The 23483-nt window shown below is 35.5% G+C and overlaps 1 protein-coding gene across 1 annotated transcript; it reads left to right on the top strand.

Moving 5' to 3' along the window:
• Positions 1 to 412: 412 nt before the first annotated feature.
• Positions 413 to 22949, top strand: LOC110606715 (queuine tRNA-ribosyltransferase accessory subunit 2). Its single transcript, XM_021745663.2, has 10 exons — positions 413 to 766; positions 2131 to 2305; positions 2436 to 2594; positions 5992 to 6085; positions 18352 to 18422; positions 20010 to 20061; positions 20867 to 20915; positions 21017 to 21154; positions 22434 to 22553; positions 22637 to 22949. The coding sequence occupies exons 1-10, from the start codon at positions 447 to 449 to the stop codon at positions 22770 to 22772; spliced, it is 1314 nt and encodes a 437-aa protein (XP_021601355.1). The 5' UTR covers positions 413 to 446; the 3' UTR covers positions 22773 to 22949.
• Positions 22950 to 23483: the final 534 nt, after the last annotated feature.

The following is a 23483-nucleotide window of genomic DNA, read 5'->3' on the forward strand; positions in this document are numbered from 1 at the left end:
CTAGATTTATTAAAAAAATTTAAATATATGCCTTAAAATATATAATTTTTTGAAACGAGAATTAAAAAAATAGAACTTGAAATCTCTCAGATTTACTCAAAATGCATTTGCTAACAGATTAAATCTGTAAGTGCTTAAAATATATAATTATTAGTTGGAGTTTACGCATATTTTTTAATTAAATTAAAAATATATATTTTTTTCTATTTTAGAAATTTATGAATTGATATTTTATTTCTTAATTTTTATATATTTTTTATTTAAATTAATACATATGTGTCATTTATTTACTTTTTTCACAATAATTAAATTATATAAACATTCCTCTAATTATACTCTAAAAATACTTAATTAATTCTTATAGTTTTAATATCTGATTAAACTCTTTATTCGTTTTTCCCCTAAGCCTCAATGAGCGAAAATTGAAAATATAAAGCACCGGGAATATGAATATCCCGCTTATGGAAATAGTAGCTCTGGAAACGGGTTTCTATTTGGGGCACTCGTATCACAATAAAAACTCTCTCTGTCGAGAGCAGCAGCCGCCAGGCAAGAGAGGAAGCATGAAGTTTGCGGTGAAGGCATGGAGCAACGGCGGCAAGGCTCGGACAGGAGTTCTCTATCTGGGCACTTGTCCTTCCCCTTTAGAAACTCCTGCCCTCCTTCTTTCTACGCGAAAAGGGTTGCCCCATTTTATCTCACCTGACCTCCTTCCTTCTCTTCCTCACCCTGACTCTTTTCTCCTCCAAGTTAGTCCCCTTCACTTGTGAGTTGCCCATGACTCTTTTATTTGGTTATTATTGTCTTTTGCGTGTGGTTGGAAAATTAAGTTTTTGATTGTAATGTCTAGAAGCTGTTTGTTGTTGTGCTTATGTGAGATAAAGGCATGCCCTTTATCAGGTATTATTATTCATATCGTTAGAGTGAATGAAAATCAGGTATTATTATTCATATTGTTAGAGTGAATGAAAATTGCCATTGGGTACTAGTCTGGTTTTGAACGCTGCATTCCTATTCCCTCCTGTTTTAATGGAGACAGTATGAAGTATGAACGTGCTTTGCCTTTCTACTTCGGACTTGATTGATTTGAGCAATTATGTGTGTGTATATGAATATGACTATTCTATACAAATGCATATGCAGTCTTGGTGCTTGTGATTGGTGTTGGTTATGTTAGAATAAAGATGGAAGCTTTGGTGCCTTGGTCAACTGCTAACATTAATGTGATATGGGACAAGCGAGATTGGTGGTTCTTTTATGATTTTGGTGTCATAAACTCTATATTATTTCTTTTTGTGATGGCGAAGGTTTTCATTCCTATAAGTCAGTTAGGACAGCATCAGACTAGATGTGGTATATGATATTATTAACACATTAACAGCTTATAGGATCCGCCATTTTTATGAATATGTGAGAATGTGACTGTATTTATGGATTTTTTTTTCTCATTTTTGTGATTGTTGGGATCATGACATTAAATATAGCAGCAAATTCTATCTGCTATATTTGTATTCTCAGAATTCTAGTTATTCTGGTCCAGGAAATGGTTGTTGGCCCTGTTTAGGAGCTTCTTAAATAGCAATGCACATGTGATTTCTCTCTCGCCATAATATCCATCTTTTCTTCAATTTAAGAAGAAAGCAGTGTGGTCATCTCTTTGACCTTTTTAAACTGGAATGTAAGAGGTAATTAATTGCTTGCCTAAGAAATCCTAATATGGCCAGGTGCTCTTGTCTTCATCCAGCAATTCTTGTTTGGAAAAAAAAGCAACTCTAAGAGCATTGTTGAGTCCTATGGGTTTTAGGTATTTATAATGACTATATTACTTCATGAAGTGTATGAGACTTGTTTTAGGTTGCCATGATATTATCTTTTTCACTCTCACATATTGGATGTCTGAGAGTGTAGTAGGCCGCAGAAAGTGCTGTCATGAATCTGATCTATGTTCCTTTTTCAGTCAAATGTTGTCCACTTATTTTGCAAGCGTTTTTCCCTCTTCTTCACCCAGTCGGGGCCCGTTTCCTTTTTGCTTACAATGAAATGAAGAGAAATGAAATATAATAGAATAGTCAATTCTATGAAAATTTATTTAGTTATTGAATGACATTTATTGCGTCATTCATATTGCAGCTTGGAGGGCCCTTCAGTGACGACAATATCAAACATTGGAGGACTCCATCAAATGCTTAGATTGCATGATTATGCATTTGCTGCTGTGGCAAGGGATTCCATTCAATGTCTTCCAGAAAGTGACAGCACTAATAAACTTGGAGCATCTTTTGAGACTCCTTGTGGTCGTCGTTTGGTAATTTGGCTTGCTTGATTCCTAAATGTTTCAATATCACATGCTAGTGGTATTTTTTCCCCCATTTTTAGCTAATTTTATCTATAGCAGGAAATTCTGTGTGTATTTCCATGTTGGTCATGTATTGCAGATTAAACCTGCAGAATATTTGCAAATGATTTCTTCCATGAGGCCGAACATATGGGCCGCATTGGCTGATGAAGTACCTGCATGGGTATCTGATAAGAGGAACAAGACTTCGGTGGATCGAACTATAAAATGGCTTGATGAATGCATAGAGCTTAGCCCGGTAAAAACCTACATGTGCTCCTTTTGGCTTTAAATTGTTGTGTTGTCCAAAATTATGTATCTGTGAAATAAAACTGCGGATTTTTCTGGATGGTTTGTGTTAATCATAATATTACTGTAGCCTTGGAGGAACTTGACATTTGCAGGAGATGAACACACACATGTCTTGTTCTACGTGAAATAAGATGGATGATTAGGCTTCTCTTAAGTTGATTTGAATTAATTATTGTTGTTGCAGTCAACAAGAAGCTCCAAGAAAAATAAAAGTTTTGAAATACATTATAAATTTGGAGTTCTGATGTAGATAAAAAATGAAGGGCATAGTTTGTATATCACTGAGTACTTTCTTGTCATCGGAGTCTATTATTTATGTTTGAGTACTTCACTCTCTCTTTCTCTCAATGCTACTCAGCTGTATACTTTCACCAATTATCTTAGAAGCAAATTATCTATGCATATATTATTGCTCTCTAGATGCTCACTGCAAATTTCTTGGTAGTTTTGATTCTGTCACATGTAGAAGGAATAAATAGTAAGATAGGCTTTTGGAGGGAAAAGTTGTAACTGCTGTAACTGAATAAGGAATTTGGAGGGAAACAAATGTTAGTTAGAAGATAGTTACTCATGTACATGTATAAAGGAGAGAACTCTCACCTATAAATGGCATTCGAGAATGATCAATCCTATCTCTTCCTACCTTCTCATCTCCCTCTCATTCACCTCCCTTCTCTAATTCTTTCCTCATCTCCTTTCTGAACTCTCTTCTCATCTGAATCTGTTCTCTTCTCATCCTCAATTCCTCTTCCTTTCCTCATCCCCATTTCTATTCTTAGTCTTGTGCTAACAATTGGTATGAGAGCTTGTTTCCAAGTGGGCTAGGGCTGCAAATTGGTTTTTCCGACTTGCATCCATATCCAGATTCAGGCCTGTTGTTCTCTCTTTTTCACTTTCCCTCTAATTCTTTTTTTTTTTCTTCCCTGAGATTTCTTTCCTTCTTTCCCTTTATTTTCTTCTTTTTCTTGATAAGCCCTGTTTCTTCTTCTTCTTCCTCTTTCTTCCTTGAATTATTGAGCCAAATTCTTTATTCTTTAATTGATTTCTGGTTCTTTCTTTTATTATCTCCTTTAATTTTTAACTTCCTCATTTTCAAGGAACATTTTCTTGAATGTGTTGAAATTTCCATCTAGGGTTTTTGCTGAAATTGATATTTTTTATGCAATCTCCTCATCCTTTCTTTTTTCTTCTTCCCCAATTCTTTTCTCTGCCAGGGTTCCCTGACATGGTGCTGAATTCCTTTTATTGATTCTTGTTTCTTCCTTAATTTCTATTGGAAACAAGAATATAGTAAGATTTTCAGATTATGGAAACACAATCTTGGGAACAAAAGCTGCTGGATTTGGAACAATGCATTTGTGAAATTATTGAGAGAGCATTTAAAGGATACGAGGAGAGGTGGACAAAATATGGAGAAATGGGAGATATAGCGTGAAGAGAAAATGGGTAAATTGAAAGAATCAAACCCAAGGAAAATGGAAACTATTACGACAGATGCTATTTCATTCCAAAAAATAGAGGAGCGAGTGTCTATTAAGGATGTCAACATAGCAAAGGATGTTAATATTGTTGATGATAGGGAAGAGAAAGAGGCTGTTATTAGTGGTGGTGGAGAGGATGCATCTTGGGAGAAGCAATTTATGTTGGTCCAGGCTCCTGTAAGTACTATTTTGCCCCCAAGGAGTTTCAAGACAAATGGATTCTCCATGGAGAAGTTTGGCGAGTATGCAGAAGATGTAAATGGTAATTATGCTTCTGCTGTAAATGATTCTGTTTCTCTTAATGTCCCCAAATTTATCATATTGATGGTCAAAAAGGATGAGAAGCCTACTTTGCCAAAGCAAGAGACAAGTTCGAAGGTTACACACATAAAATGCAATTCAAGGTATTCTAGTGAGGAGCAATTTTATCAAGATTAGAGTCTTGCAACAAGTGTGGAGCTGAAATTGACACAGAGTGTGTTCTATTCATGCGTACTTTCATGGAAGATGGAGTCATATTTGTGAAGTAAGGTTTCTAGTGCAGGATGGCTTGGGTACTTTCAGCTGTGGTAAGGTGGCTGGATCTAATAGGATTATGGACAAAAATCTGAAATAAAGGAGAGTGAAATCCTTCCCTTGTTTAGTTTCAGCAGTTTGGGGGGGTCTTGGGTTAAATGGTTATCTTTGTCAATACTTCATAGATAAACCCTGATTTTCCTACTCCACTCTAAGTAATTGGGCGCTTTCAACTTATGTTCAATAATTTTAGTAGGTATTGGAATAATTTCAGTAACATAGAACTTACTATTAGTGCACATTTCCAAAAATCCAAGAGAGTAAAAACCTTCAAACAGCAAATAATTGCACACAAGACAATGAAAAAGGTAGGACCAAACAAACTCAACACCAACCTTAAACCAGAAACAAAATAAACAGAGAGTCAATAGTACCCAAAAACTAGATTGAGAAACACCCGCTCCAGCAATGTTGAATGACAGAAGTGGCACCACACAGCAGCTGGAAACAGCCAGGTGACATCGGAGAAGGAACTGGAGGTATGCCAGAGCCGCCATGCACCCTTACATGCTGGTGCGTGGAATCTGCAACAGGATACAACAGTAGCACGTGAGGCCCACTCGCGGACGGTCCGGTTACTGTTTTTCAGGGGTGGCTGGAAACTTGGTGGCACTCCTTTATTGACGGTCGGTGAGACGAAAAGGTCATTGGAATTGGTGAACCAAAGAAACAGTACCTTGGGTAAAACTGACACAGAAACCAAAGTATTCAAATGAGTCGAGAATTCTCTGATACCATGTAAAAATGCAAGAGATTGAAAGGATTTTCTGTTATTTCATTATGTGAATAATAGTGATATAAATACAAGTCAAAAGGTTTTTGGGTATTGAAATATTCTACATTTTTAGATAAAATCTGCTCTTATATTAAATCTTATAATCATGCTACCTATTATGGTAAGTCAATCATCTAGAAGCTGTACGTACTCTAACAAATAACAAGCTTGAGCTGCAGCGCTGCTCTATTTTGATAGTACCATCAGATTCACAATCTCAGTGGCATAGAAACCACTAAAAATAAATCTTAGTATTAAATTCTTTGATTGCTTCATTATAAAGGGGATAGTGCCATAGAGGGTTGTGACATTCAACATTGATGAGCCATGCATGTATTTGCTTTTCTTTTTAAATAACTTGAAGTCAGAGATATTTGTTGAGCCTGTTAATCAATGTGTGAACTTTATAATGGTTCTCTTTATATTATTCATACAATACAACTCTCTCACAATCTGGAAGTATGAAAAGGAAGTGTTTGTGTGTTGGTTGTGTATTAACTGTTAAATTTTAGCAAGGAGGGGTGGTTTTTGGAGCTGTTGTTGGAGGATCTAAAGTAGACGAACGGAAAAGATGTGCTCAAGAAATAGCCAAGAGAAATGTTTCAGGTATAGTCTTTAACTTGATGCTTTTCTTACATTATCCAATTGGAATATGCATGAGGAGCTGGAAAATTAATATGCAATATGCAATTGGTAGCCCGTCTTTTGGAGGTTTTCTTTTCAACATTGCTTTTTCTGTACTGACCTAACAGAGCAACTTCAAGTATCTCTGTTAAATGTAGACTACCAGATATTATCATCGTGTTAATTATATATTTTAAACTTTTTGATTGTGGACTTGCTACCTTTTGTAACCTCACTGCAAATTGACTTCTTTTAGATTGTTATCAAAATTTTGCCTTTGGAAGGGAGATCTTTCTCTCGAACTTATGTGGTGTATGCAAAGTATTTACGATCCCTGAGGTTTACTTTACTTGTATTCTTGACCATATTAATTTATTTTCCAAAATATTTATTTGACATATTGGGTTCTCTTATTTGTTTAAAGATAAATTTTGTTACTATGCCTTATGTTTTCTTATAAAGGTAAATTACACTATAGTCTATGAGTTTTAACGTAACTAATGGATCGGTCTCTGTATTTCTAAAATCGAACACTTAAATCTCTATATAATTAATCCATCCAAATTGAAGCTTATAATTAACCGGTCAAAGGAAGAATAAACATTTCAAATACCTAAAATATCCTCATGAACACTTAAATCCTTTCCCATATAGATGAGAATTTTATATTGTGTAAACTATATTTTGGCCCCTAAGTTTTAGCATATTTGATGGATCAGTCCTTATATTTTTAAAACTAAATCCTTGAATTCCTCCATATTTAATATGTTTAAAATTATAGTACTTCCATCCATTATAGACATTAGTTCAAGTGGATGGTTAAGCATATTCTGAAAGTACAATTTCTTCCTAAAATACTCTTTATAAAAATTTACAACCTATTTAAAGGTTACTTGATACCACTTAAAACTAGTTGAAGCTATAAGTATTTTCTAAAATTTCGAAATTATAAGTGTTGAAGTATTTTAATGAATAGAATTTGAAGAACAAAAAGTGTTAAAAATTAGTTAAATGAGATATTATAGACAAAAAGTTAATGGGGATTTAAGTGTTCTTTTAAATATAAAATGAAGGATCAAAATATTTAAATTATAATAGATGAGGACAAACTAATTATAGAGAAATTTAAGTGTATGATTTTAAAAATATAGGGACTAATCCATTTAAAAAGGGTAATAAAGACATTTTTATACTTTTAAAATGGATGGAGGGACCTCGAATTTGGACGGATCAATTATAGAGGGATTTAAATGTTCGGTTTTAAAAATATAGGGACTGATCTGTTAATTATACTAAAACTCAAGGACCAAAATATAATTTACTCTTTTTATAATTAACAAATATTCTAAAATGTGTAACCTAACCTTTCATTTATTTAATTTACTCTTCTTATAATTAACAAATATTCTAAAATGTGTAACCTAACCTTTCATTTATTGTGTGAATAGAAATTTTGTTTGATGACTTTAATCCCTTTTGTATCCATATCAAGAAGCATAAGTAGTCAGAGGACTAAAATATATATAATAATTTTTCAAAGAATTGCTGACAAAAGTTGACAAAAGTTGAAGATGACTGATTGTTTTTTCTTGTTTTAGCTACGCTGCTCATGAAATCTTCTCCATAACCAACCTCCCATTGGTACAAGAGTTTTTTATTACGTAACTGCTCCGAGAAGAATACTATATTAGCAATATCTCTAACCTCTTCTAATGAGCACATACAAAAGGAAACTGAAAAAGAACAACATGTTAGAGGAAGGGGCAGAATCATGAGGAAAGTATATTCTATAAGACCCAAGATGTCATTAGATGAGCTGGCGTAAATTCTATTATACCAGAATGCATGAAGTATGTGAGAAGGGCATCAATTATGTGTATAAATAATAGAGTATGATAGAAGGAGGGTATATAGGAATTTCTGTCCTATTAGCAGTTCTCTATCAGGAGAGATTGTTTACTCTCTATCCATTCAACCATTCCCAACATTGTTTACTCTCTGTATCCATTCAACCATTAATAGAAATTCTTCCTTCTAGTGATCTCTCTTCTTTCTCTTACTGTCTTTAACCATAAAAATTCCTTTCTCTATCATTTGGTCCGACCTGCTGGACGAATGCCCCAAACTAGAATGGAAGCCAGACTTGAGTCGCTAGAGAGGAATATGTCCATACTTGAAGATGGCTTTTCCAAACTCAAAACCGATAATGAAACTGTTCATTTCAAATTGTCCTCTATTGAGTCCTTATTATAGACCCTCCTTTGCGGCAAATTTGTGGTTGATGAAGGAGAAGTGTTCACTTAGCTTACCCTAAATATTCTCACTCCTCAACCAAACACCCTCCACTCTTTTATCTTCTTCATCTGCTCCATTCTCAAAGATCTTGGAGATACCCAGTTTCAATGGTATTGATCCCATTGTGTGGCTTGCTAGGGCTGAACAATACTTCGAATTAAATCGCATTCAGTCGGAGTTTAAGGTCATGATGGCCATGGTCTGTACGGAAGAAGGTGCTCTCCGTTGGCTTCACCATCAACAGCCACACCTCACACTTAGGAACAATTTTCCTTAGAATTTGTGAATCGTTATAGTGCTAATTTGATGATGAGTCCTTTTGAAAGTCTTGCCGCTGTGAAACAAATTGATTCAATCGATTCCTATATTGATGAGTTTGTGACGAGGGCTACTTAGGTTTCTAGCCTCTCTGATTCCCCATTCATTGGGTTTCTTCCTCAATGGCTTACGTGGAGAGATTCGTGTTCGGTTGTGCAGCTAGGATACTGTCGATCTCTCTTAGACGATGGTTTTAGCTCTAAAAGTGGAACGAGAATTACAGGTGACATTTCCTCTCCTCTTCACACCTCAGCCTTCTCCTAGGCTTGGGTATCGACCCACCTTTTCTTCACCAATCACTTCTTCTCACCCCACTCCTTTCGGCCCATCGCCACTCCAACCCAAGCCACCTGATAAATCCAAATCCTTTACCACCTGTCCTCTCTTTTCTTCTTCCACTGCTTCTAGCAAATCAAACCCTCCTCTTGAACTTGCCAAACCCAGAAATACCAGTTTTATCTCTAACCAAGAATACAACGATCTCCGTTCTTGGATATATTTTCGCTGTAAACAATTGTACTCTCCCTTATACTAATGTCAAAATAAATCCTTGCGCATGGTGATTGCAGTTGATGATGATACCCAGATGAATGGCGCAATGTTGGATTCCATTCCGGAGCTACCATCTGCTACTTCTCTTGAGATCATTGAGTCTCACTTTGCTCAATTGGATCTCTCTTTTTGGTGGGTGGAATTTCTCATTGGAAAACAATGAAGATGCATGGCCGGATAATTGATACACAAATCATCCTCATGATTGACAGCGGTGCTAGCCACTGTTTAGTTTCTAAAACCTTGGTGCAGAAGCTCTCCTTACCGGTTCAATTCACTTGTCCTTTCAGTGTCAAAATTGGGGGATGGGCGATGCCTCACATCTTCGGGTTATTGTCTGACGCTTCGAATCAAGGTGGGTTTCTTATCTATTGCACCAGATTGTTATGTATTTTCCTTAGGTGGTGTTGATGTAATTTTGGGGATTTCTTGGCTCGAAACGCTGGGAGATGTTAAGGTCAATTGGCAACGGCTCACCATACGGTTTCGTCATAATGGAGTTTTTGCAACCTTATAGGGTAACTCATCTTTAGTTTGCGCTCCTGTTCCTCAACACTCCTTGCACCAATTAGCAGACATTGAATATGCGTTACTACTCGGGAATTGTACTATTTCGAAGGCAACCTCTTTCAATGCTTCTTCCTTTCTTTCAGACCCCCAATCTCAACAATTATATGCCCTAATAAGCCAATTTCCAACAGTATTCTATGATGCTATTGGTCTTCCCTTTATCCGGCATTCTAATCATTACATTCCTTCACAGCCAGGGGTGGTGACTTTTATTTCTGTCAGACTGTATCGCTACAGCCATGACCGAAAGGATCAGATAGAGAAGATGGTCTCTGAAATGCTTGTTGTGGGTATTATTGGGGCAAGTTCCAGTCCTTTCTCCAGCCCTGTTTTGTTGGTACGCAAGAAAATTGGTAGTTGGCAATTCTGTGTGGACTATCGTCAACTCAACAAAGCAACCATACCACTACGATATCCCATCCCTGTTATTTAGGAACTTCTTAATGAGCTCTATGGTGCTTCTTACTTCTCTAAGATCAATCTTCGTTCTGGTTATCATCAAATACGGGTCAAGGACGCAGCTATTCTAAAAACAGCTTTTCGTACACATTATGAGTACTATGAATTTGTTGTAATGCCATTCGATTTTACCAACGCTCCAACTACCTTCCAAGCTACCATGAATGATATCTTTCAACCGTATTTACGTCAGTTTGTTCTGGTTATTTTTTATGATATCCTCGTCTATAGCCAAACATGGGAGGCACATCTTCATTATTTACAGCTACTTTTGCAAACACTCCATGATCAAAAATTTTCTGCAAATTAAGGGAAGAAATCTTTGGAATACTTAGGTCATATCATTTCTTTCAATGGTCGTAGCTATGGATCCCAGTAAAATATTTGCTGTGATGCGTTGGCCAATTCCTAAATTTATCAAGAGTGTTCGGGGATTTCTTGGTCTCACAAGCTATTTTCAGTGGTTTATTCATGATTATGGAACGATAGCCTAACCTTTAATGCAACTCACTACCAAAGAAGCTCAGCAGAATTTCCCTTGGACTCTTCTGGCCCAATCTGCATTTGATGCTCTGATTGTGTATTGGAAAGACATGTTTTAAGAAATTCTTTTAGAGATGTAACGCTAGCAATATCACTTCCTATGATAACAATATCATCCACATATACTACAAGCAGAATTACTCCACTATCAGAATTTCTATAAAACATTGAGTGATCATACTCACTCACCTGCATTCCAAACTGTTGGACCACCTCACTAAACCTATCAAACCATGTCTAAGGACTCTGTTTCAAGCCATAGAGGGATTTTCGAAATCTACAAACCTTACCTAACTGCCCTTGAGCAACAAAACTAGGTGGTTGCTCAATATACACTTCCTTCCGAAGATCACCATAAAGAAAAACATTTTTGATATCCAGTTGATGCAAGGGCCAATCATGTGTAGCTGCCAAGGAAATAAATAATCGAACAGATGTGAGCTTGGCAACTGGAGAGAATGTATCAGAATAGTCAACTTCATAAGTTTGAGCATAATCTTTGGCTACTAAATGAGTCTTGAGGCGAGCAACAGATCCATTACGGTTTACTTTCATCGCAAACACCCATTTGTACCCAATAGCCCGCTTTTCTGGAGGCAAGGACACCAACTCCCAAGTACCATTAGTGTTTAGGGCTATCATTTCTTCCATTGCAGCACGCCAACCAGGATGAGATAAAGTCTCAATAATAGTTTTGGGGACTGAAATAGAATCTAAAGTAATGGCAAAAAAATGAGAAGAAGACGATAATTGACCATAAGAAACAAAAGACGAAATAGGATGAGTGCAAGTACGTCTACCTTTGCAAAGGACAATGGGCAGATCCAAGTCAGACGTTGAAGGATCGATGGGCGCAGGGTCCGCCGATGAAGAAGCTGGTAGCGGAACAGAGTCAAAGTGTGTAGGCAGAGCAAGGACTGTCACAAACTATACCTTTTTAGACATATCAAGACTAAACAATTTTCTTTATCTGTAAATACCAAGTTTTAGGTAGTCCAAGTAAATTTTATATAGCGATTAAGGTAAATGTAAGATTTTAAACCAAAATTTTAGCAGAGTCTCATCTTTTCCATCAACATTTCAACCTGTAGCATATATGAAAAACACATGCAACATTATCAACTGTTAATGACAGCTTACTATTCTTTGATTTACATAACCTTCATAACTCACTCTATTTAATATGTACATGCCAAAATAAAACGATATTATGACTCAGAGACTCAAAATAACCAGCTATGATAATGGCCTTGATATCTGATGTAGACCTTTGATGAACTTCGCGTGACCTTTGATGAACTTCGCGTGCCTACTTTATCTACAACTTGCGTGAGGTAAAAACCAACACGCTGAGCTAATGCTCAGTGGGTGATAGCAAACAAATAACAAAATAGAACAAACAAGTTCACGTATACAGATAATCAGGTAAACAATTACAATCTAGTCAAATGTTGTTACATGATACAAAGCATACTTGTCAACTTCTAAGTATAAAATATGAGTGCCATATGTATCCTTGTGCACAACAAGAATTTCCTTCATATTCGATAAAAATATCTTCTTTTTCCTTTATTGCACACTTTCTATTTATAGCAAATCACCATAGCTTAGTACATGTAATAGATGCAGACATGTTAACATTTAGTGATAAGTTCTCAAAATCGAGTATCAATCTTAATTAAGTTCTCAGCCCTTATAAACACATAGTAGGATCGACTAGGTAAATAAGGAGTTATAACGGTAGGCACAGGGTGCCGAACGGTAGGCTCAGATGCCAAAACTATGATAGCAGGGCTCTGTGGCCGTGCTTATGAGGTACCTGATATGTAACCTCAAATATATATATAGCATGTATCGGTAGCAGTACTGCGAACTCTGTATGATTATATGGCATGCCATACCCTTAAACTAACCTCGACTCCTATTATGTTTACCAAGGCCAAGTATCATTAATTCAGTGTAAATGCATATTATTTGAAGTTATTTGAATTCATTTCCAGAATATATAATTCATATGTCAAAGTTAACAAGATGAGAAATGCATGGCAAATGGTACAAAACTTTGTCAACAAAGCATTCCAATTTGGGAAAACTGCATTATGCCATATATTGCATAAACTTTTCAAGTAGTTTAGAGTTACAATTTGACTTCAGTTTCTTCATAACAAATGTACATCTATGCCTTATCTTTCCAACAAGGTATAATTCATGCAATTCTGATCACCCTAGCTTAGGTTATGAATTTTTCTGTACAAGCTGCTCAATAAGGTCTTAATCAGTCCAGTATTGGTACTTGTTTATAGTATCACAAAACTTATCAGATTCATGCATTTCCATACAAATTCAATCTCAAGTGTCTTCTACAAAGTTTTAGGTATACGTTTTAGGATTCATTTGGCATTGGTCTTAACAAATTTCACTGGGTACATAATTAGTTATGGTACAATAAATACACCTTGTTCCGGATGCACTACCACTGTGTCCAGTTTAGGTTCACTTACAATTTTCATCATCTTACCTACAGATTCCAAATACACAATAAGTTATGAAGTTGTTAACACAAGCTGCCCTGTTACAACCTATTCTGCCAGGTTTACACTTTTAGCTCTCATGTTAAATTTCTTTACTCTAAGCCTTTCAAACATCATTTTAACATTCATATAACATATTTATACAATCAAAGCAACATTTCCAGCTAGTAAAATCAACCCCTAATTTCACTTATTCATGGCAGAATCAAAGGAAAACAGAAAATCATACAAACACCAAACCTTTCTTGAATTTCTCTTCCTTTTCCACTTCTACTCTCTAGCTATCTCCTTTCCCTTGGATGTTCCTTCACCTAGGTCAATTTATATCTTAGGGAATGATTGAATAAATTGTAAATTAAAACTTTATAATTCAAATTCATGCATGAAGAAATGAGAAGATGCCATTTCCTACACATTTCTAAGCTCACCTTTGATTTTCAAGCTTGATGTATATGGAACCCTAAACTTTTCTTCTTCACTTCTTTCAATATATGGTTGTTCCTTTAGCTCTTGATCTTAGGGAAAATTTTGGTTAAAGGAAGAAGTTGATTGGGTAAGATTTTGGCTTAGCTTTGGTGGGAGAAAGAAAAGCAATTCTTTTTCCTTGAAAATGGAGTGACCTACGGCAATGAAATGGTGGAGAAGACAACCCACTTGTTTTAACTTTGCTTTGTCATTCTTTCATACATAGTTAGGTGACACATGGTGGGTAAACTTCATTTTATCTTTTAACTTTCCATATTCACACTTTAACCTACTAAACTCTGTACCATGTTTCAATTTAGTTTTCAAACTTTCAATAATCATAGATTGACCTACTAAATTATGCTTTTAACCTTTAGAAGTCCTTTTCACTTAAGCAAGCATGACGGATTTAAACAAACACCTCAAGCAAGCACGTCGGGAAACCCTAAGCACCTCCCGAAAGTGACTCGTTCCCGACTTACTAATCACACTGTCTATTTTATTTCTGGATACATCCGTTTCTTTATTTGAGTTTTCTATGATTCAGTTATTAGCAGTTTAGAGTTAAGCTAGCACCTCCCCTAATGCCACTTACTCTAGTAGTGAAATAGCCTAACCCATGTCACTACTCTAACTATGGGTTTGAGGATGTTACACAGAGTCCTCTAGGCGTTCGGAATAAACGTGAAAAATGAGAAGGCAACCTGGTACATGAACGGAAGATGCGGGAAGATTCTGAGGATGAGACAGAGCGAACAGTATATATCAAGAGGTTATCTTCCTCCCCTTGTGTGTCATAAACAGATGATGGTGGAAAGAATGGAGTGGACTCAAAAAATATTACAACAGCAGAGACAAAGTACCCATTAAGATCAGGAGAAAAACAACGATACCTTTTTTGAAGTTGAGAGTAGCTAAGAAAGACAAATTTGAATGATTTGGGATCCATTTAGTAATCTATGGACGAATATCATGAATAAAACAAATACACTCAAAGATACATGGTTCAATAGGAAACAAAGATCTAGTGAAAAATAAAATGTTATAAGGGATATCACCATGAAGAATGGAGGAGGGCATGCGGTTGATCAAAAAACAAGCAGTAGACACAGCATTAGCCAAAAACATTTAGGGACTTTCATTTGAATAAGAGAACTCTGGCTACTTCAAGAAAATATCGATTTTTTCGTTTAGCAACCCAATTCTGTGAATGAGTGTCAACACAGGAAGACTGATGAAAAATCATTTTTGTGACAAATAAGATTGAAATTCCCTAGAAAGATTTTCTTTAGCATTTTCACTTTGCAATATTCGAATAGAAATATCGAATTGAGTTTGAATTTCAGCATAGAAAGCACAAAAAATAGATAATAATTTTAATCGACTCTTCATTAAAAATAACCAAGTAATGCAAGAGAAATCATCAACAAATGTAACAAACTATTTAAAGCCAGACTTAAACACAATAGGACAAGGACCCCAAACATCTGAATGTACTAACTCAGAGAGAGACGAAGTCCATTTATTGACTTGAGATACTGTAGGTAAATAATGATGCTTAGCAAATTGACACGACTCACAATCTAAAATAGATAGAGAGTGAAACTGTAGACATAACTTCTTCAAAGCAGAGAGAGAGAAGGATGTCCCAATCGATAATGAACATCAAAAAGATTTAAACTCGTGGAACATGTAAGAGATCTAGGTAGTTTCTGATCCAAGATATAAAGATCCTTTGACTCGCGTCCTCTACTAATAATCTGCTTCGTCGAAAGATTATGAAATACACAATGATTAGAAAAGAGTGAGACACAACAATTTAGTACACAAGTGAGTTTACTAACGGAAAACAAATTAAAGGAGAACTTAGGAAGGTATAACACAGAGGATATAGAAAGAAAAGATGTTAGAGCCATCAACAAGAGTAACATAAAAAGACAATGTATGAGACTTAAGATTGGACAAAAGGGTAGAATTACCTCACATATGATCGGTAGAACCAAAATTAGTAACCCATTTTGAGAATGAAGACACAAGGCATGTAATAGAGTTACCTGACTCAGTAATTGCAGTGATAGGAGAATTAGAGGATTTCAGAGATGTTTGGTATTGAGTGAATTGTGCATACTCATCTGCAGATATTAAAATTCCCTAATCTAGAGAAGCGTCAACTACCATGTGCGCCATTTGTGAGCGTTGATTCTTATTCTGAAGTTTCAGAAATGTCTTTTTAGTGTGTCTAGGTTCATAGCATTAATAACAAATTATTCCACTAGAGTCAAAAGTAGAAATTGCTTCTCCAGGACGCCGAGATCCTTTACTACTATTAAAACCTCCCCTGTTCTCACCTCTGTTATTTTGTTTGCCACTGTCATTGCGGCTAACAAGGGCACTAATGGTGCGTGAAAGAACTGGAGAGGAAGATTCTATATGTAACACTCTAGTGAAAACATCATGTAACGAGGATTTTTTAGAGTCAGAAAGAATATGAGATTTAGCTGTCTCAAACTCTGGAGGGAAACTTGCAAGGAAGCTCATAACAACCATTTGCTTTTGTTGACCTTCTTGAGTTTTCACATCTGTGCTAAAAGGCATCAAAACTTTTTTAAGATCCATAAAATATGAGGTTAGAGTTTTATCCTGTTTCTTGGCTCGATAAAATGCCTTACACACATCATAAATGCGAAAAATGTTCCCTTTGCCAGAGAATCCTTTTATCAAACCTATAATCATGCAATCCCTAAGATTAAGTAACTAACAAATTTATCAATATTTACTTCCTATATCGACATATTTACTTTCTATAACACTAAGTATGCTCATTTTCTCCCACTGCATCATCCTTATACCACCAAATCGTTGGCCGAATTGTTTGCTAAAGAAGTTATCCGGTTACATGGAGTTCCTCATTCTATTGTGAGTGACGGAGACCCAATTTTCATCGGTCATTTTTTGCAAGAAATTTTTCACGTAATGGGCACTTCTCTGTGCATGAGTTCTTCCTACCATTCACAAACGGATGGTCAAATGGAGGTCTTGAATCACAATTTGGAACAATACCTTTGTTGCTTCACTTCTGAGAAATCTAAGTCCTGGTTAAGGTGGCTTCATTTGGCTGAGTATTGGTACAAAATCTCCTATCAGGGTGCCATTAAGTTGACCCCTTTCAATCATTATATGGTTGAGCTCCTCCTACTAAAGGACCAGAATTGAGGAAGTTTTGACTATCCTATCTAATCTAGATGAGATACTTCAACAGTTAAAATATAACCTTCTAAAGGCTCAGAACTCCATGTCTGAGTATGCTAACAAGAAACGGAGGGAAATCGAATATCAAGTGGATGGTCAAGTTTTCCTTAAGCTGTGTCCCTATTGGCAGCTCTCAGTTCAAACTGGCATCAGTCCTAAATTGTCCCCACGCTTTTATAGACCCTTCTTGATCACTACGCGGCCACCTGAGGCTCGGATCCACCCAGTCTTCCATGTCTCGCAATTAAAAAAAGGTTATTGGTGACCATCCAGCTCTGGCTACATTGCCTCTGGAATTGACTATTGATGAGCCCATACCTATGGATCAGAATGGTATTCAAGTGCCACAACTGTTAATTAAATGGCAAGGCCTCTCTGTTGAAGAAGCAACTTGGATTGATGCAGCTGATTTCCATGGTCAATTTCCAACCTTCTGCCCTGAGGACAAGGCAGCTTGTAATGGGGGTGGCATTAATGAGCATATACAAAAGGAAATGGAAAAAGAACAGCATGTTAGAGGAAGGGGCAGAAGCACGTGGAAAGTATATTCTAGAAGACCCAAGATGTCAGTAGATGAGCTGGCATAAATTCTGTTATAGCAGAATGCATGAAGCATGTGAGGACATCAATTATGTGTATAAATAATAGAGTATGATAGGAGGGTATGTAGGAATTACTGCTATAGCAGTTCTCTGCTGGGAGAGATTGTTTACTCTCTATCCATTCTGTCATTAATAGAAATTCTTCCTTACAATGATCTCTCTTTTTTCTCTTAATCTCTTTAACCATACAAATTCCTCTCTCTATCATGTTCCCATATTCACAATTGTGGGCTTTTGTTGAGACAAATTTGATGTTTATCTTCCAAAATAATTTGCAGGTTTCTCGGTAGCTATAAATCGGTAGTTTTTTCATCAATTTTCACCTTCTAGTTGTGAATTTGAGTGGTATTTTTGCTGGTTTAATTTTGTGTTGTCAAGGTTAAGAGGGTGTCGGTATCATGAATCAGGATAATTTGTTAGACAAGTTGTGGCATGAGTTTCATTGCTTGATTTGTTTTTTACTGAAAAAAAAAATAGTGCTTTTATAGGTTTTTAGGTATGTAAAACTAATAATGTGAAATTTTCAAAAACTTAGCAGTTACAATAGAAATAAGTGTAAGATGGAATTGTATCAACAAGTATTTTCCTGACATATAATTAAGGTAAAATGAAAATGTAATTTAGCCTTATTTAAATAATCTCCTCAAACTAATAGTTTCTTCAGGTTTTTGGATTGGAGGATTTGGGCTTGGAGAGAGCATGCTTGAGCGCCCTGCTTTGCTTGAAGCTGTGATGGTGAGATACTTTTTCTCCTAGTATGAAATTATCTTTTCCCTTAATTGCAAATACAAACAGTTAGACAATCAACAAATAAACATGAACATGCGTGACAAATCAATTAATTTTTACTAAATGTTTATTATTTCTTGTGTAGATATAGATGATATAATTAGTAAATAAAAAACAATTAAAGATTACAACTCTCAAGACCTTATCTAATGAATGCAACAAACTTACAACATTTTAGGAGGGCAACCTCTTATTTTATATGTGTATGCCACTCTCTTCTATTTGCTTAGTTGTTGATCTGGGATTACTTCTCATTTACTTCCAACTGCAGAACTGATAGAATACCATTGTAACTCAACTAGATAACCTGAATGGTTGTATGCAGTATACCAAACCTGTCTTACTGGTCTATGTAATTCTTGGATTCTTCATTATAAATATGCATGAAGGCATATTCTGTGATGCCTTAGAAGATAATGGAAAAATCACTTTCTTAATATGGTATTAAAGCCATACTGACAATGAAATTTCCTCACATTTGGAATCTCTCTCCTATCTAACCTTTCTTTCTTTTTGTCTTTTTCTGTTTAAGATATTATATTACTTGGATCTTATGCTGCATTATATCTGTGGACAAGAGGGACATTTGTATGTTTTAGAATGCTACCCATTTGTGTAAATTATGTTGGACACATGTGATTTTAATGACTTAATGAATGCTAAGTATGCATCCCAAGCAAATATCATATTGGGGCGCCAATGCCTAGTGGGGGTTCCATGAAATGGTTATCAATGAATCTTTAGTATTATGTTTACACTGAGGGCACATACAAACTATATTATATATTTTCAACTTAAGAGTCTTAAACCTTTTTAGTTTTATTTTTTCAAACAGTGATAGATGTCATGAAATGTTAGTTCGACATCATGTTTTGAGCATTCTCAACATTTATGGATGTTATAAAATTGAAGTACTATGTGCAAATTCAAACCCCAAATCAGAAATAGAGCATATACCCACCTGTGCTATGATTGATCAGGCTATTCCCATTTTGAGTAAAATCAGCCTTGGCTTTAAACTGTCTAATACAATAGTCACAAGGTTATGTATTCTTTTTCCGTCTTGCTTCGTAAGAAATTTCGATGGACGTTAATAAGTTTCGCAGGATAGGTTAGCATTGGATAAGGAAAAGACTCACCTTGAACCACCTAGACGGACATGGTTAATAAGTTTCAGTGGGACTAGGTTAGCATTGGATGAGGAAAAGACTCACCCTGAACCACCTAGATGGACATGGTTAATAAGTTTCAGTGGGACTAGGTTAGCATTGGATGAGGAAAAGACTCACCCTGAACCACCTAATCAGACTGTTTTATGGTTTTCCATTTGTACAAAGCAGTATTTTATGTTAAATTGTGAATTATATTGATTTCTTTATGTAGGATGAGATAAGAACATGACTAAAACCACAGTGAATAGGGTTCAGTAGTCAAGCGAGTACAAGGAGTATGTAGGAGAGCTTCTGATGAATTGACATGAATACTTTTGTCTTTTTTAATGATTGAGTTCTGACATTGTTACAAAATGCCCAGGATAGTTTACCGGAGGAAAAACCCCGCCTTATTTGTGGGCTTGGACTACCAGGTATTTGGTTGACTGTCGATACTCCAAATATTTTTTTGGATACTGCATATACACATAATCATTCTTTAATTTGCTCAATTGCATAATCACTGTTTGAACAATAATTGTAAAAATTGTCTGGAGCATGAAGGCTTGACACATTATTTGTCTTTTCTTCTGACTACTAATTTCTTTTTATAAACAATAAATGGTCCTCGGTTTAAGTCTTAGCACTCTAATTCAGGATCTATAAGTTGCAGTTGTGGAGTTAAGCTTTTGTACTTTGAATAGGCTTTACATAGGTTGTTCATAGAAGTGCTAGAAGGCCGTTAGGCAACAAAATTTTGAAGAATGCTATATTGAACTCCATTTATAATGAGATCTCTGTAGTCACAAGCGCTTAGGCTGTAAACTTTTAAGACTTGTTATATGTAGCCACAAGTGCTAAGACTGTAAACTTTAGGTCAAACCGTCAAAGTTGTATCTGTCCATTATAGATAGTTTGCGTCCCTAAAACTTGTCATTGCCAATAATGACCAGAACCATTATGTAATAGGATCTACAATAGCCTGCTTCTGCAACAGGCCAGCACTTAAACCAAAATGTATGGTGGTGGCACTGTTGGTCTCTTTTCTAATGGTTTAAGTATACATCTACTTCTTCACTCTGCTTTTGCATTGACAATTTAATTCAAGGAACTTGTATCATTGTTCAAATTGTTGGTTTTAATTTCTTATTCTTTCTTACTTTATGTTTTGTTTTCTTTTTTAATTTAGTATTGGTATATTGTCTCAGATAACAAATGTATTCTTTTTTGCATCTACAGAGGAGGTGTTGCAAGGAGTTGCTACTGGCGTTGATCTATTTGACTCATCGTATGGGCTTCAGTTCTTTTTTACTTTCTGTGCTTCTTTCTCTTAATGATTTATCTTTCCAAGTGAACATAGTTTTTCATTTTTAAATGTCCTTTTTGCAGGTATATTTACAACCTTACACTTGGAGGCTTTGCACTTACCTTTCCGCTGGACAGGATTGAAACAAATGCATCTGGTTTCCAGTCCACTGATATGGGAGTTGACCAAACAAAGATTAATCTGAAAGCAACAGTTTATAGGTAATGATTGGTTCATCTTTGGACTTGCCTTTCAAATGTCATTGACACATTGTTTAAAACTCACAAATCTTTTTTTTCTGAGGGCAATTGGATAAAATAATTCAAACCTTTTAGTGAATTCACATTTATATCCTCGTATTTTAATTTTGACAATTAAACCACAACTTTGAATTTAAAATTAATCAAGATTTTAGCCAAGAGCTAAAATCAATTTTGACCAAAAGTTAATTGGCTACCTGTCATCCTACTTGGTATTTTTTATTATTTTTTAATTTGTATTTTTGATTTATTGGATAAAATGATCCAAACTTTTATATCCCAATACTTTTAGCCTATTGAACAGAATAATCTAAATCTTTTTGCGAAATCACGTTTATATTCCGAAGTGCAAATGTATCTGTCAAGACACCAGAAAATTAGCTGTCGCAACCTGGCCTAGGCACCGACAAAGAAGAAAAAGCCAACATTGATCAACAATTATTACGCAGCTCCTGCAAGGAAGATGATAGTCTAAAATGAAAAAGAGTGTAGACGAAGAAAAAAAGTATCAAATGAGTGAGCCTCATCAAGAAGATGACAATTAGGAAGAAATAGAAGAGAACATAGTAGAACTTTTCCGTAGCCAGCCATGGGTCTTCAGTTAAGCCAAGTGGGATTACAGGTTTTAATTATGGGTAAATTTTGATATTTGGTTGTTGAGAAAGTGAAGAAAAAGTAAATTTTAATAAATTAGGGATTTCAATTTATCTAAGGATTTGAATTCAAATATTTATGAGGTTTTAGCTAAGGCTTAACCATGATTTAATCGTCACCAATGTTAAAATTGTGGCCTAATTGTTCAAGATATAAAAATGTTTTGATTGTTTTGTTACAATAGACTAAAATATTATTAATTAAGAAATAATAAAAACAGCCAAGTAGGATGACATTGCATTGCAACCAATGTCAAAGTTGTGGTTTAATTATCCAAAATGAAAGGATTGAGATATAAATATGAATTTGCTTACTTTCACCTTTTAACTTGCACATGTTTCCATCGGTTTCTGCAGAGTAAGACTGATTTAAATTAAAGCTTCAACGAATTTGTACACAAAATTGCTAGATTGTTTTTGTTTTTTTGGCCCTCTCAAAGCAATAATAAATTTCCAAAAGGTGTCATCTTTGTTCCATGTTCGTACTCTTGATTTATTGAGTTCAAAGAATGAAAATTTGATCAGGATATCGAAAGAAGTCACATTTTCTTCTTGTTTCTGTGGTTGATCATCTATTTTTGTTTCAGGAAAGACACATCACCAATTGTTGCGAGCTGTACCTGCTACACTTGCCTGAATCATACTAAAGCTTACATCAATCACCTACTCAATGTCCATGAAATGTTGGCTCAGACTCTGTTAGAAATGTATGAAAATCTTTTGCATTCGCTAATTATGACAAAATTTGATAATAATAAGGTTCACACATTGAGATTTCTTGATGTTGCAGACATAATACTCACCATTACCTTGGGTTCTTCCGATCAATAAGAGAAGCAATCAAGGATGGCAAATTCGAGCAGTTCCGGCAGATGTTTATTCAGAGAAGGCGTGATAATATTGCTGCAGTTGCTGTATGTGCATGATGTGCCCCTTTTAATATCCTCTCCATGCTTTCATCCTTTGTGCCCCTTTTAATATCCTCTCCATGCTTTCATCCTTTCTTTTTTCATCTTTGCTACAACTTAAAGAAAGAGCTCAATTGATTTTGCAGTGAGTTAATTATTCCAACAATTTATACCAATTGGCATCTTGGTTTGTTCTTTTAGTAGCGTAAAAAGATTTTGTGGGCTTTCATGGCAGTGACCAAGAACCCTTTTCAAGTAAGGAGCCAGAAGGAATAAGACAGCGTGTCCCTCTATGTGAGCCTTTTGATCTTTTTATTTTTATCAGGAAAAATGGATTTCGTTAGATGAAATAATATTACACGGCCCACGGAAATCATTGAAACCCAAAACAAAACTCCAAATGTATGGCAAGGTTCCATCTCAGGAGACTAAGACAAAATAAGAAAAACTAGATAAATTATAAATATATATTAAAATATATACATAAAAGAATTTTCCATAGCTATCGGAAAACCCATCAAAGGAAATCCTAGTAAAAGGAAGAGGTGAAGAGATTAGAAAAGGGGAAGAAGTGAAGATCTGGCAATCAAGTGTGGGAGGAGAGGCAACCAACGAATTCCTATTTGCCGCTGTCAGTGATGAACGAAATTTACTACTTTGATGAGCGGCTCTTAAATCATGCAAATATCAAATTATACTCATCATTTGGCACATAATACACAATTAACC

The sequence above is a fragment of the Manihot esculenta genome, chromosome 18, assembly GCF_001659605.2.
Source record: "Manihot esculenta cultivar AM560-2 chromosome 18, M.esculenta_v8, whole genome shotgun sequence".
Classification (NCBI taxonomy): Eukaryota; Viridiplantae; Streptophyta; class Magnoliopsida; order Malpighiales; family Euphorbiaceae; genus Manihot; species Manihot esculenta.